The following is a 16,108-nucleotide window of genomic DNA, read 5'->3' as shown; positions in this document are numbered from 1 at the left end:
TATTCAACTGCACTTCAACAAAATAGCAAAATGCGTATTAGAAATGTTCAAATCTTGTGTGCATCACAGTGACTATATATGGTAATGAAAACATTAATACTGAAACATCACAAAGCACATCGTAGGCTAGACAGGATAGCTTTCACTTGAATTTAATGAGGCAGTAATCATAATGAAAGACAAATTAAATCACAGCTTACTGAAATTCTCCATTCTGAAAAGAGTATTAATGCCACAATGAGTTTCTCAGTTGCAGCTAACTGCTTGAGATGATACAGCATGCTCCACTGGTTGATTCTAAAAATGGCAGAAAAAGGCTAAAGCCACTTTATACTGTCGAACATATACCAATGGCAAAAGAAAATTACTTTCAGACATAGATACTCTGTTAACTCTCAAATAGTAGAGTCCTTCATCTGTAGCAACAGCAAGACTGAGGCATTGAAAGTTACAGATCCAGAACTAAAGACTTTACTCGTGTAAGTAAGCTCATTCACCTAAATGAGGACTGTTGGGGTTGAGGCCAGAACTCTATCAGTATAATACTAGAAAAATATATTTAAATTACTTCACAATAATGAATTGAGTGAGAAACCTAATCCCAACAGGACTAAGATTTCCTTTCGTAAAGATTAATAATATTGCATCACTAACGATGATTTTGTATTCAAAATTATTTCATGCCAGCACAAAATCTTTGGAGGGGGAGAAATCTCACAAGTATCCATTTTATTGCCTTATCCAGACGCTGTGGGCTATGCATATAAAGCAGACTGTCAATCAGTTTGAAGGAACTGTTGAAGCAATACTGTGCCATCTCTGCTACATGTTCCTTTTCCTGTTGTTGAGTGACCGTTAGCAATTAATTACAGCCTACTGCCATAAAACTGCTTTTCTTTCAGCATGAGCTTGCAGTTTGGCATGGGTTAAGCAGCTCAAATGCCAACCTACAGGAATCCTAAAAAGACAAAGCAGGGCCACTCAGGGCAGACTTTCAGGCCACTGGAGCCCCAGTAATTACATATATCACTGTGGATCCACCATCTGATATGACCTTGTCCTTCCTCTCTTCAGGCGAGAAGATGAGGGCACTCCTTGCTCCTACAGTCATAGGCTTGCACCGGGCAGGAGCCCTGCCAGGGCTGGTCATCTCCTATCGGGTGCAGGAGCTCCTCCCAAGGGGATACGATGGCTGAGCAAGGATTTAGTATCACTTCTCCCAGTCCCATCATTGTTAGCCCTCTTCCATACTGTTAGAAGGAAACGACCACCCCTTGTACCTAGCCACATGGCCAGATGTTACACAATTGAATAAGAAAATAAATATGGATACCAGATGATTTGGGGCAGCTAGGCAGAAGGGGGGATGGGAGTAGCTGCTATACAAACCTTACAATTTCAAGTATTATGACAAATCTTGAAAATTTCCATTTTCATAATGATAAGAAGTCTGTTCTTCCATGTCTTGAGTTACTTGCTTTTGCTTTCTCCATTCCCTTCTTTGTACTTCACTGTTTTGACTGGTAGCACCGTACATTTTCTTTGGACTTACAAAAGTTTCATTGTTCATTTCTGTTTCTTCAGCTAGTTCATCCTGATCAATTATGCCACATTTCTCGTCATTGAGATTTTCAGGATCAGCCCATTCCTGCTTCTCCCCAGAAGCAAAGATAGCGTAGAATATCACTCCACTGTAATGCACCAGGGCTGCGATCAGAAAGACGTTTTGCCATTCTTCCCGGGTCTGAAAGAATGGTGCAGGTCTCATTAAGTTTGCAGTAAAAGGAAATCTTACTCTCTGAATTAGAGCATGAATTAGAACATATTGAACAATGACCGTGATCACTGTTTGATTCCTGATGTTACAGGTAGAACAATTTATGAGAGTCATTGTGAAGATTTTTTTTTTCATAACAATGGCTAATAAAATAAAACATGGGATTTTTTCTTCTCACAGTGAAGTTTCTCTCTTGCATGTGAAATATTCATGGAGTTGGAAATGCAGGGATTTCTCTAACAACGAAGTTAATCTTATTGTAGATCAGTGCTTAGGAACCCTACCAGGGATGCATTTTAGAGGAGTTTCCCAAGTCCTATAAGCATTACGCAGTAGTATTGAGATATTGCAGAGACTCAGGTGGTATAAAATAATATCTCCCTACACAGATAATTAGTTTATAATAGCAGAGAATCTGGCCCCCGTGATATTTTAAAAGTGAATATTTAAAACAAACAACAACAGAAAACAGCTGCAGAGATTGATGATGAAATGGAGTTCCCAGGAAGCTTCAAAACATCTTAACTTTTGTGGCATTACCTAATCCTTTTCCTAGAAAACATGGAGAAATGTTACCTTATGTTTCGTCATTGCACCAACAATGAGGGGGCACACCATGCCCGACAGCGTCCCCACGCCGTTGGAGATCCCCATCAGAATGCTGGCATAACGTGGGGCTATGTCCAAGTGATTCACATTGAATCCTACAACAAATGAGAGACGACGGTCAACTATACAGCTTTGCGCTACCAGGCCAACAGAGCTTTCTACAGCCCTTCTGGCTGAAGAAGCCTGCAAAAGGTAGGAAACCCCATTACCATATATATGAGAAAGAAGGGTAGTATTTTCTTGGTGATAAAGATGGAAGATATGTTGCAACTCTTTATTCTTTTTCAAAACCTCTTTTTTCCCACCTATGGGGATCATGTGGAATAGAAAATATAGTTTGTTTTGGCCTCGTTTAAAGTATCTTTGCTTCCCATCTTCTCATACTGAAACAATGCACTCAGCAAACATTTTTAATTAAGGAATGAATGCCTCATGTTTGTCAAATGTCTGATATCTTTTTATTTAGGTAGTAGCGGTTTTTAATACACATTTTCCGGTACTTTAAGTAGCAGTTTAACAACATGATAAAAAAACCAGAACATAAACCAGTAGGAAAAATAATTACCCTTACTGTAGCATATCTTCTGGGTACGTATTTTATTAAGAAATAAAAACAAAGAGTAAAAATCAGCTCAGATAATTATCTTGTTTTAGGTAATGAAAATTAGTCATATGAGCTATGATGATCACAAGAAAGGATGATGAATTCCAAGTCCATGGGATTAAATGCAGTAAAAAGTTGAGTACTGGGAAAATCCTGCAATAAAAATTGATTGATAGAAATGGCCTGCTATGCAAGCACCTCATGAATGAGTAGAAAAATTACTTTCCATCTGCATAATCCTGAAACAACTGAAGACCAGCAGTTACTTTGCTGGTTAATTTTGCTCAATAGATCCATCTTCTTGGCAGTCTGCTAGCTGATGGCCTTCCATCTTCATAACAAAAGGGGTTTTTTTAGTAACGATGGTACGATGGTGGAGCTACAAAAGTCAGTCTGAAACTGGTGAGACCCATGAAAGTGTTAGAAGCAGCTGTTCTGGAGAAGGGCTGGTTATAGGACACAACAGAGAGAGGACTGACCTAGAAAGCAGAAACTGGCAACTAGGGCTGGGAGCAGGGTTGCAACTGATAGCCTTTGAGCAACTATTAATTCCAGAGTAATTCTCTCTCTCTCCTTTTAGGGATACTGTTTATGCAAGAAGAAAAGGTAGCTGACACTGTAAAAGTATATTAGAAAATAACAGCACAAAGCTGATGTAAACTGGAATCAATAAAGAGCAGGTTCTTTCAAAGCTTCATGTCCTATGTGCAACACGTTTCATAGATACTGATGTAAATTATTTCTGATATGGGAAGAAAGAGGGAATACCCCACAAGCAGCCACATTAAGAGCAAACAGAATAATAGAAATGATGACTGTAACAACAGTGAGGATAATAACATCACTTTTATCACTAATAGTAGAAACAATAATAAGATTAATTCTTACCTGAAATTGCAAAGCCACTGAAGCCTACTGCTAACACCAGAAAGGAAATAGCCACACCTTTTGTATGAGAATAACCAACCACCAAAAGCAAGGTTGCTTCCATCCCAAAGCCTTCAAATGAAACACATGGGAATAAATTACATTCTAATTACTATTGGTCACAGAGATACCAATAAGATCTAGCCAGAATAGCAACTTAAAATGAGACAAAATTCCTCCGTATCTTACAGCTATTCTTGAACATACTTGCAGCTTTGTGGATTCACAGAAATATTTGAATATTTATTGTTTGAGAATATACTTTTTTTTCCTCATTGCTGTGTAAATGACCCAAGCAATTGGTGATGTTAACTCGCTGAGCAGCACAGGAGAACAATGAGAAAGTGACTCTGTGCAAAGCACTGAAAAATTCAGTCACACAAACGTGGTAGGGAAAGGAGAAAAATACTTCTCGCCTTCAATTTCTCATGGTTGTAGTGATTTGAGATGTTCTTGGCAAATGGAGCAAAAGAGCATTTTTCATACAAGTGTGCCACCAACACAACAGGACAGTCCTGAGTATCACAGGGAACTTCCAGTCTCTGCCATTACTGCAAATTAACATTTACTAGTGTGTAATATTACAATCCTTCTGTTTTTTTTTTTTTGAATGACACTGAAAACACAGTGTCTCTGAGAATCCTTTGTGAAGATGCGTAGCCAAGCTGCATGGCATCTCTGACTGCAGGCATCTCTATTTCAGGCAGCCTGTGCCATCCATAAATAATGTAGGCCACTCCCTATTGCCCTTTTAATTATTAACCAGGCTTCTTGGCTCCTCCCTTTTTAAAAGCATGCTCATATGAGTAAGGATTTATACCATGATGACATCTAACATCAGCTCTCCATTAAATGCTTCAGATTAACCAGCTGCAAATGCAATCTTGAGTAATTTGTGTCTTGTTACAATTAAACATGGCCCAAACTATGGTATTTGCATCAACTGCAGCACACAACTGAAATATTGTATTTTCAGAATCCAATAGTACCTCCACAATTCATGACCTTCCTTACAGTGGTAGTGCTTAAAATCTTCCTGCTCCGTAAGAAGTCAGCTAGCTGCCCTCCAATGGGTACAATGATTGTCATGACCATGTGAGGAACTGCCGACAAAAGGCCAACCTGCAATTAGACAAATGAGTGCTTACTGCTCGTGTCCTCCCTCAGGATTTAGGGGGAAGAGAATAGGAACCATACCTTTTCTTCACCTCTTTTTTTTCCCCCCATTGGACACATTTTTATCCTGGATCCTTGTGTGGGAGGATTGCAGACCTTTCGTCCAACAGAACCTGCAACCAAGACCTGGGTGACCTTAGGATGGACTGACCTTAGGACCTCCACAACCTCTCTTGGCAACCTGTGCAAGTGCTCAGTCACCCTCAGAGCAAAAAATTGTTTCCTGATGTTCAGAAGGGACCTCCTGTGTTTCAGAATGTGCCCATTGCCTCTGGTCCTGTCACTGGGCACCACTGAGAAAAGCCTGGCTCTGTCTTCTTTGCACCCTCCCGTCAGGTATTTGTATACATTGATGAGATCGCCCCTGAGCCTTCTCTTCTCCATGCTAAACAGTCCCAGCTCTCTCAGCCTTTCCTCATAGGAACTGGAGAAGCTCCAGTTCCTTAATCATCTTTGAGGACCTTCATTGGACTCTCTCCAGTATGTTCATGTCTCTCTCGTACTAGGGAGCCCAGAACTGGACACAGTATTCCAGGTATGGCCTCATCAGTGCTGTGTAGAGGGCAAAGACGACCTTCCTCGACCTGCTGGAAATACTTTGCCTAATGCAACACAGGATATCATTCCCCTTCTTTACCACAAAGGCACATTGCTGGCTCATGTTCAACCTGGTGCCCACCAGGACCCCCAGGTCCTTTTCTGCAAAGCTGCTTTCCAGCTGGGTGGCCCTCCAGCATGTACTGGTGAATGGGCTTGTTTCTCCCCAGGTGCAGGACTTTGCACTTCCCCTTGTTGAACTTCACGAGGTTCCTGTCAGCACGTTTCTCCAGCCTGTCGAAATCCCTCTGGGTGGCAGCACAACACTCTGGCCTATCAGTTTTGTGTCATCTGCAAACTTGCTGAGGGTACACCCTGCCCCATCATCCAGATCATTAATAAAGATGTCAAACAGGATCAGACCCAGTATTGACCCCTGGGGTACACTGGTAGTTACTGGCCTCCAACTAGACTTCGTGCTACTGATCACCACCCTCTGGACCCGGCCATTCAGCCAGTTTTCAATCTACCTCACTGTCTGCTCAACCAGTCCACAGCTGGTTGTCTATGAGGATCTTATGGGAGACGTTGTCAAAGGCCTTACTGAAGTCTAGGTAGACAATATCCACTGCTCTCCCCTTGTCTACCAGGCCAGTCATTTCATCATAAAAGTTTATCAAGTTTATCAAGTTGGTCAAGTGTGACTTCCCCTTGGTGAATTTTCTGCCAAAGGGTTATTACTGTTTCTGTTAGCTCTGGTACTTATCCCAGATATGCGAAAAGACTATTTTGCAGAGTTTTAGTGATCAGCATGTCATCTTCTAGAAGTTTTTCTTTGAAGAAGTAATTTAGTGAGAAGTTTGAGGTTTTTTTTAGGCTGTACAACCTCCTTACATTGACACTGAGTCAGTTTTACATTAGTTTTTAACTAGTGAGATGCACAGAGGTGCACTCTAGCATTTATGAAAGGCAATTCAGAATAAACAAGCCTATTTTGTCTTAATACCCCTGTTCTTCATCGCCATGTTGCGCATGGCCATTCAGAGTGTCACTGCTACCATAACAGCATTGCAGAACCTGGGCACACTGGTGCTCCCAGGCCACACAGATAATGATGACGTTTGTTATCAGTTTGCAGGACTACACTTGCTTGAAAATAATTTACAATATAGCAAGTCGTTTTTTTAAAGGACTATTGGCAAAACTTTTCTGGAACAAATATTCTGAAGTCTTCATTCATGCTCTGAAGAGGGAGCGTAACAATACTGGCTTTAATGAAGTGGCAGTGTCAGGGAATATCAATCCATGCAGAATTTGACCTCTCATTGTCAATGAAAAGTAATGAAATAAAAAAAAAAGGAAGAGGATTAAAATTACCTGGCCAATAATGCTAAACTGCCAACACTAAACAAAATGTGAATTTCTATTTACTTACCTTATGGTTTTCATGATATATGTTTTTTTTAATCAACTCTTCCCTGAAACAACTTTTCAGTTCTTTCCTTTTGCTAATAATTTGATGCTAACAAGCTTTTATTTCTATCAGATCACCAGAAGTATGTCATCCCAACTCCTGTGAATAATCTACTGTGATGACTCCAGAGAGATCTGGGGATCTTCAAGCACTCTGTATCTCCTAGGGTGAGGTCTGAAAGTCACTGCTTCATCTCAGACATTTACCTTGCTTATTGCAAAACCAAAGACTTCTTCAAAGTAAGCAGGCTGACTTATAAGGAGCAAATAGAAGGTCCAGCTTCTGCAAAAGTTTGCCACAATGATTGCATAAACTGGCATCGAAGTGAAAAATCTCTTCCAGGGAGTACTAAATTTCTAGGAAAAAAAAAAATTGAATGCATTTTTGAGTAGGCGAAAGCAGAATAAAGAGCCCAGTATCTTTTAGTATCAGGCCTATCCAGTACATTGCATCCAATTTACACTGCAAATCACTTACAATGCAAGTGAAAGATATCTCCTGGATTAGTGGCAAAAGACAAGTAGAGAAACTTTCTTAGAATAGTTAAGATTTTTAAGATGACTACTGTACTATTATTGTTCTACTTACTGAAATTGCACAAGCTCTTGTGGAATCCTGCTATTGGGATAAAAGGATCAATAAAAGAATCAAAGAAAACCAGAGAAAACCTTGAGCCGTTCCCCACCTTTTGGCAAGATGCAGTTTGAGACATTCCACTGGAAGGATTGTGAAAAAAGGATTATGCAAGCTAAGAAATATGTGATAGTGCAGCAACAGGCAGCTACCTGTTTCAACCCAATTCATTTCATTCAGCAAAAATAGTCTATGGTAGAGGATTTAATTTCTATATCTTGCTTTTGGCATTTCCAGTTTCTATTTATGCCTCAATACTCCATGCAGCAGGAACAAAAAACACTTCAGAGCCTTATTCACTTATAATAGAATTCAAATGAGAAGCTGAAACATGTAACTATGGCAATATACATTGACATTCTCCTTTTTTTAAAAAATGGTAGTTTTGTTCAACCATATGCCTGTGGTCCTGTATGAACACATGGTGGTGGTACTAGTGTCCTTTGCAGTAAAACCACTGTACAGCAAGGAGAAAACCATGACTTGGAACAAGTATGTGTGTCTCCAGCCAAGACCTGAGTGCTTTCAGCAAACTTCAGGAGCATGCCCAGTAGGAGAGTCTGGTACTTTATACTCTCAGCAAGGCTATTACACAAAACATGTAGAGAAAACAGTTTGGAGTTATTTTGCTCCAGAATGTTCTAGAGTAAAAGCCAAGAAGGAAGAGTTTATCAAGAAACAGCTCTGTTTTTCACCACTAGCAAAAATGAGTTATCTAAGGAAATGGAGAGAAGTTTGATGGGAAAATAGGTTTTAGTTTTAAGTTTCCAGATCTTCCAGGATCCTCTCAGAGAGAGCAGAGAAGTCTTAAAACAATGAGCTGAGCTGCTGTGAGAGCGAGCAGGGCAGAAACCCTGTCCTTATGCTTTCAGAATTTCCATCATCCTTAATAAGAGCTCAAAAGGCAGCTGGCTAATTTAAGATCTGCAGCCAGTTTCTTATTTAGCTATTTCCATTAATATTTTTTAGAACAAACGTGATAGTCAAGAGCAGGAGATCAGAGTGTGTGGTTCCCGCTCTCTCCTGGATTAGGGAGGCCCTATAAACTGAGAGGTGAAATAGCACTACGTGTTTTGCCTGTTGCTGAACTCGTCCTGTCCAACTGCATGAGCCTGATCCTGTAATTTTCATAAAAGGAAAAGCCCCTAAATATCAACAGAAAATAGTTCTGCTGCTCTTACGTAGCTAATGGTATCCATCCAGTCATATGCTGATCTTGTGTAAAGTGCTCACAAATTACAACCAGAAAAGCCTTTTTTACTTACACTTGCACTAGCTAGGCTGGCTCCTTCTCCGATACTTGTTTCTATATATATTCTTTCTTCGTTGGTTATTGTTGGATGTGCAGCAGGGCTCTCATAGGCATGAAGCAGCCAGAACATGTACCAAACAATCCCAAACATTCCTGGGAATGCAGGAAAAGCAAAGCTCGGTTTTAAAAACCAATAAAGCCACACTTGAGTATCTGCAGGCCTTGAAGTTTGTTTCAAGAGCCAATTAAACCAAATCTGTGTAGAAAATATGCCCAGGGAAGTAAGAAAATATGATAACTAACTCTTTGTATGTTGTATGCCTGCTTGCAAAGCATTTGAGCATTTTGTCACTTGTATTACGTGATATGCGTGGGGCAGAGAAAAGGCAGAAGCAAAGCTTTGTGTGGGACCTCAGGAAGGAAAAAAGCAGACCGGTCATAACGTCGTCACAATCTGCATAAAAGAACTTCACAAACAGATTGTGATGGCAAATCTTATGGTGCCTTCTGTGTCTCCAGAGAAAAAACACCTTATCTGGGTTGCTGATGTGCAAGGCTGGGTTTGAGCCAGCTCTGCCACGTACCGCAGGGGGAAGCACGAGGCACCACGCATCAGCCACGAGGCCGTACCCGTGTGATGGGACCACTTTGTAAAGGTGGCACTGCTTTTACTGAGGGTGAGCAGCATGGAGCAGATGTTCTCAGGGCAGGAGGTTCGGAGGCATTCAGCTCCCCATCAGCAGCGTACGGGATGTGTATCACGTGAGTGTTTGTGCTACAGAGCAACCTTTGCAACTGCATCCAACCCTGTCACGGGGTGACCATGGGCTGTAGCCTGGTCATTACAATTTTAAAACATTTTACAACAGAGGATTACAAAATAAAAGCTTTCAGAAGCTGCAATAAGTAGGGAATAAATTGGAATACCCATCTGCAACCTCCTCATTCACCAAAACAACTTTGATCCATACTTGTTATACAGGTTTAACAAAACTGCTGGCAGTACCAGTCTAGTCGCAGAGATCCTTTATGTTAAGCAACTCACCATAAACATAAAAGACTGATGACCATCCTATATACTGTACCAGCACACCTGCCAGCGGCATGGCGACCACCGCACCTGCATAAGACCCTGAGGAGAAAAAGGATTAAGAAAACATGTCAGCCGTGACAGGCGAGCCCAGCCTCCAGGGCAGGTGCTCATGGGGGCAGAACTGGAGGGACACCTCTGGCTGATTGGCACCATGATTTCTTGTGAACGTGGGGAATGGGATGGCTACTGAAAAATTTAGCTTGGGGTGATGGGAACGACTAGCCCTCACTGGTGTGGGATCACGAGTCTCATTTTGCAGCTGGAAGGGCCGTGCCCTGTAGGTAAATGAGATTCGCAAAGCTGAAACTGATGGTGAACCACCACGCAGGCATAAGCTGTAGGCACTGAAGTGGGGAATCCCACCTCACCCCGTGGCATACAAAGTGAGCTCCGGAGAAGCTAGTGGCCCAAATTTCTGAAGCCTTCTTAGTGTCCAGCAATCCTGATGGTTGCAGATATGCTGGGAGGCTCTTGTCGTGGCTCTAGCCGCATGACCCCACAAGTGCTGGTAGCGGTGGGGTTGTTCAGACCAACCCTGAGTCTGTTTAACAGTGTTTAGTTCATATCAGCGGCATGAACAAACAGCTGGAATAAATAGGCAAAAGTTGACAGGGAAAAAAAGGATTAAAAAAGTGGTCTGTGCCAAGGTTTCTGATTGGGAAATAAATAATACTGGTGAAATATATTTCCGAGTGACTTCTAGAAAGAGATGAGTATTTAAGTGCTTGGAAAGGAATTTCCATGAAGACTCTAGGGAGAATTCATGCAATCTGGACACCTGGTTTCAGTGCAAGACAGTGCCAGTGGCTTCACATGTCAGGTGTTGCTTTGAATTATTCTAGGAAATTAGATACTTGTGGTTTTGAGAGTATTACATACTTTGTTAATGGACATTTGTTAATGCTCTACTCATTAGCAAATAATTCTCTGCAATGGTTCACAGTGACCCTTCTCCCTCATCTCTGTGTAATTCATTTTTCCTACAGCAATAGCAAAGCCCCAGGCAAGAATACAGTCAGAGAAACCAGCAGCCTGGTTAACACGGAGTTTCCTAATTTTTCCACTGTTCCTGTGCACCTTTCAAATGCAAGAATTGGTGATCTGTAGCCACTAAAATGGGTGCTGAACTGCAGGATGGATCTTTCTCTACCTGGTGCTAGGATTTCAAGGAGAGAGCATTGAGGGTGGAGAGGCTTCTTTTTTGGTCTGTTCTTCTACAGAAAATGGAAACACCTAAATAATTACTAAATTCTGGAGTCATCTGTAGTAAAAATAAAATTCCCATAATATGAAAAACTGCTTTTTTTCTCTTGTTTCACTCCTCCTTTTACCCTTTCTCCTGTATTTTAGTGCTGTATTTTCCCTAGCCTTTCAGTTCCACTGTTGATGGACAGACTGTTTTTTCCTGTGACTTTTATATTTTCTATTGAATGTTCTCTCTCAGACATTCATCTGTGTTGATTTGCTGGAGGGTAGGAAGGCTGTGCAGAGGGACCTGGACAGGCTGGATCGATGGGCCGAGGCCAACTGTATGAGGTTCAACAAGGCCAAGTGCCGGGTCCTGCACTTGGGCCACAACAACCCCATGCAACGCTACAGGCTTGGGGAAGAGTGGCTGGAAAGCTGCCCAGAGGAAAAGGACCTGGGGGTGCTGGTTGACAGCCGGCTGAACATGAGCCAGCAGTGAGCCCAAGTGGCCAAGAAGGCCAATGGCATCCTGGCCTGTATCAGAAATAGTGTGGCCAGCAGGAGCAGGGAGGTGATCGTGCCCCTGTACTCGGCACTGGTGAGGCCACACCTCGAACACTGTGTTCAGTTTTGGGCCCCTCACTACAAGAAGGACATGGAGGTGCTGGAGCGTGTCCAGAGGAGGGCAACGAAGCTGGTGAAGGGCCTGGAGCACAAGTCTGATGAGGAGCGGCTGAGGGAACTGGGGTTGTTTAGCCTGGAGAAGAGGAGGCTGAGGGGAGACCTCATCGCGCTCTACAACTACCTGAAAGGAGGTTGTAGTGAGGTGGGGGTTGGTCTCTTCTGCCAAGTAACCAGCGATAGGACGAGAGGAAATGGCCTCAAGTTGCGCCAAGGGAGGTTTAGATTGGACATTAGGAGAAATTTCTTTACTGTAAGAGTGGTCAGGCCTTGGAACAGGCTGCCCAGGGAAGCGGTTGAGTCACCATCCCTGGAAGTATTTAAAAGACGTGTAGATGAGGCCCTTAGGGACATGGTGTAGTGGGTATGGTGGTGTTGGACTGACGGTTGGACTTTTCCAACCTTAATGATTCTATGATTCTATGATTCTATCTTCAGCTGGCTTTACCCCACCACCTACATTTATTTTCATTGTTTTCTCTTTCACGTTTCCCAGCTGCTTACTCTTCAAAGTCCTACTATTTCTGATTTTTTTCAGTATTTTTAGATATCCACTCACCATTCCAATTACCCTGTTACAAATGGGAAGGGACACACCAAATACAGATGATGAGGGTGTCTTAAAGGATGGGAAATGACAGTGTGAATTAACAAGCAGGGCCTTTTCCTTCACTGCCAACACAGCATATTTGAAATTACAGCAGAACCATTCCTGCTCTGCACTTCACGTATCTGGACCTTTTAGGGTACGAAAGCAGAGGGAGTACGTGTGGATTATGCCTTATCTCCCTTATATTTAGCCATCTACCCAAATCCAGCCTGGAGCTGGTAAGGAGATACTAATATCCACAGTTTTCCCTGGAATTAGCAGATAATTGAAGATTGCAGGATTCCCAGAAGAAGATGAAAACATTAGGTAGGAGAGTGACACTGAGTACTCTTTTCTGGCAAGAAACTGTGGTAGCACAGAGTGACCTGTGGCACCTCTTTTCAAAAACTGCTACCTGGAGGATAGAATTAAAAATAGAAAACCCTTTTTTGTTTTGTTTTTCCTTTTCATTAGTGTGGCTGTAAGCAAAAAGAGGGTATCTTCCTTGAACAACAAGGTGTAAAATCTTAGTATTTTTCCTGCTCCCTGTTTCATAACAAGGTTTAAGGCTCTTGCCGGAGGCTAGAAACATTCCAAAGGGAATGAGACTGATTTCTCCCATCTTTCCACTGGGTTCCTCTCCCCAGAGTCTCCTGAAATTTCACACAAGCCATCTTCCAGGAAGCCAGCTGTCAGCATTGGAAAGGGACCCAGAGAAAAGAGCAAAGTGCAAGCCTGATCATAATTCAAAACAGAGTAAAGCAGGAGAGCCAGTGGCAACAAGTTACGTCACCTCCACTGCAGTATATTGAGCAGCCAGCCTAAAGTGCATGCTTGATTAGGAGAGTCAATTCAATACGTATAATAAATGGACTTCCTAAAGATGGGGCAAATGAAAAAAACCAAAAGGTGTGATTTCTCTCATCTGACACCTCTAGACCCATTTTAGTCTGAGGGTTGGCTTTAAATGATAAAATGGTGACATATTAAACAAAAAGACTCTGGGGTTCCTGAGCTCAGAGTACAAGCCAAATGGGTGTGTGGGCAGGTACAGCAAAGGGCAGAGGGTTTGCATTTCTCTTTTAAATCATTAAATGAATAAAATATGTCTAACAGGAATATGTACTTACATAAACCACATGAGCCTATCAACTTACCACAGAACGATGTGGTGGCCAACCTGCTTCTCTCCAGTGGAGGAGCCCACTTACTCCACATCCCGTGGCAGGCTGGGTAGGTGACGCCCTGGCAGACATTTCACACATCATGTCATTTGCTTTCACTGCATTCCTACTTCAAGCAGTTGCTGATACTGTCCAACCTGTCTAGCTGTTTGTCACCGGGGAATGATGTAGGAAAGTTTAGGTAAGCTCTGTTGTTTGGGTATGAAGATGTCAAACTAATTTGGATAATCGCTTAAATGGTAATGTGTTCTGGGGTAAAAATGCTGTTTAGTGCATGCAGTGGATGGCACAAGGAAACTAAAATAGCTTGACCTGCAGCACCAGAAACCTAAACTTTTTATTTCCTTTTAAGTAAATTCAAAAATATAAATCAGTATGATTAAAAAATTGTCATCCTAAAAATGAGTAACAAGTAAAAATGCAGATTGATCAGAAAACCTGACCAAAGGATCTTATGATTTTTTAAAGCCAAATCTCCAAAACCAAAAGATATATGAAAGGATCAAAATGGTGAGTGGTCCTACCTCCACCAGACCTTGCAGAATCCTTACAAACATCACACAACCATAATGCACTCTTGCTGCAGAAGGGATGAACATGTTCAGTGTAGATGTTAGAAAGATAGCGGCTCCAAATACCCTATGGAAAAAAGTAACGTGAAAGGGAATATAATTATTGTCTACTTTTCAGAAGCGACGCTGTTCTCAGGTACAGACACAGAGACAATCTCACATACTACCGTCTCACCAACCCAAATGTTTGTAATGTCCCCATATTGGCAAAAGGGGGTAAATGCCCATATGGTCAATACATTTTCTTCTCTGAATGGAACAGAAATTTTATACATACTTAAACAAAGGTGCTGGATTTTAATTTATATCAGAGGAATAAACATGGGTGTTGGTACTGGAGGCTAAGCTGTTTATATGAGCCCTCACCTGAGAGAATGATTCCTGTCCTGGGAAGTACTTAAATTCTATTAGATCAACAGGGTTTAACTTAGATCAGGTAAAGTCTGGTTTAAGTGCCTCTCTGAACCATGGGAGTGTGCTGGTTAGTTCCACTTGCTGCTGCTAAAATGTATAACGGGGCTGCTTCAGATCAACTCCCTTCCAACATCACTTCTCTAAATAACAGCTACAAATATCCTTTAGACCGTGACATGGAAGGGGCATTTCTATATGACAGCTTCTGTGAAAAACATGATGTAAACATTTTGTTACCCTGCTTGCGAAGAGCACTTGCTGCAGTCAGTGCTCTAAATGCACCTGGGGCCCAGTGTGCCCAATATAAAAGAACGTCTGGGGAGGTCTTTTGAAAACTGAGGCTGCTGCACCATGGAAAACAGCACTGGAAACCAAGAAACCAAGAAAGAGACTGGGAACAACTGGTTGGAACAACCATTCAAATTACCACCGTTAGGAAGGCTCTGCAGAGGGATCTGGACAGGCTGGATCGATGGGCCAAGGCCAATTATATGCAATTCAACAAGGCCAAATGCCAGGTCCTGCACTTGGGTCACAACAACCCCGTGCAACGCTACAGGCTTGGGGAAGAGTGGCTGGAAAGCTGCCCAGAGGAAAAGGACCTGGGGGTGTTAGTGGACAGGCAGCTGAATATGACTGGCAGGGAAGTGGTTGACTCACCATCCCTGGAGGTATTTAGAAGATGAGTAGAAGTGGTGCTTAGGGACATGGTTTAGGAGTGCACTTGGCAGTGTCAGCTTTACCATTGGACTTGGTGATCTTAAGAGTCTTTTCCAACCAAAATGATTCTATGATTCTATGATTAGTAAGAATCATAGTACAGTAAGAGCTGTACTTGATTGATTAGATTTCATATATCTGAATCCTCAGGTTTCCTTTTTGTGCAATGAACGGGGTTCAATATCGGTGTCATGCACTCTGAATATCAAGAGTTCATTCCCCAGCATCTGTGGAAGCTGATATACATGAGGATCCCCTTTAAGATCCTGTTACAGCACTGAAAAATATCAGAACTGGCAGTGGGAGTTCTCCACAACTGCCAAGCACCATTTAAATTGAACGGATTACTGCTGATCCTCAGTAGTTTACTGTCGTCTTTGTGTTGTCTGCAGTTCAAAGCAGCCATGTCTGGCTCCCTGCAGACTGCCTTTGTGTGGGAGATCTTTTATTGTGCAGATAGAAAGTTTCAGGGGTTGGTGGCCCTGGGGACCACAGCACTTAGGAGATGGGAGGTCAGCCCAAAGCTGCCCTGTCTTGCTCCAAGACTCAAGATGACACCCTGAGAATAAAGCAGTCCCTGCTATTAAAGGCCCTCAACTCCTAGCTACACTGATGTTAGCTAGCAGCATGCTGTTGTTTGTAGACCATCATTCATGTTCCTTTTGAATTGTCTTGTTA

The 16,108-nt window shown here is 42.2% G+C and overlaps 1 protein-coding gene across 1 annotated transcript in view; it reads right to left on the bottom strand.

Moving 5' to 3' along the window:
* Positions 1–1,405: 1,405 nt before the first annotated feature.
* Positions 1,406–16,108, bottom strand: part of SLC17A8 (solute carrier family 17 member 8) — a 28,750-nt gene continuing 14,047 nt past the window's right edge. Inside the window, exons 4-12 of the mRNA XM_075157258.1 lie at positions 14,249–14,363; positions 13,698–13,785; positions 10,035–10,121; positions 9,003–9,142; positions 7,311–7,460; positions 4,907–5,039; positions 3,879–3,989; positions 2,354–2,481; positions 1,406–1,744 (exon numbers count right to left, since the gene is read on the bottom strand). Of these exons, the coding sequence (XP_075013359.1) occupies positions 1,406–1,744; positions 2,354–2,481; positions 3,879–3,989; positions 4,907–5,039; positions 7,311–7,460; positions 9,003–9,142; positions 10,035–10,121; positions 13,698–13,785; positions 14,249–14,363 (1,291 nt within the window). The remainder of the gene's footprint in view (positions 1,745–2,353; positions 2,482–3,878; positions 3,990–4,906; positions 5,040–7,310; positions 7,461–9,002; positions 9,143–10,034; positions 10,122–13,697; positions 13,786–14,248; positions 14,364–16,108) is intronic.

This window comes from Calonectris borealis, chromosome 1 (genome assembly GCF_964195595.1).
Source record: "Calonectris borealis chromosome 1, bCalBor7.hap1.2, whole genome shotgun sequence".
In the NCBI taxonomy this organism is placed as follows: Eukaryota; Metazoa; Chordata; class Aves; order Procellariiformes; family Procellariidae; genus Calonectris; species Calonectris borealis.
Note: the sequence above shows the minus strand (reverse complement) of the source record. Positions and strands in the feature narration are given on the sequence as shown.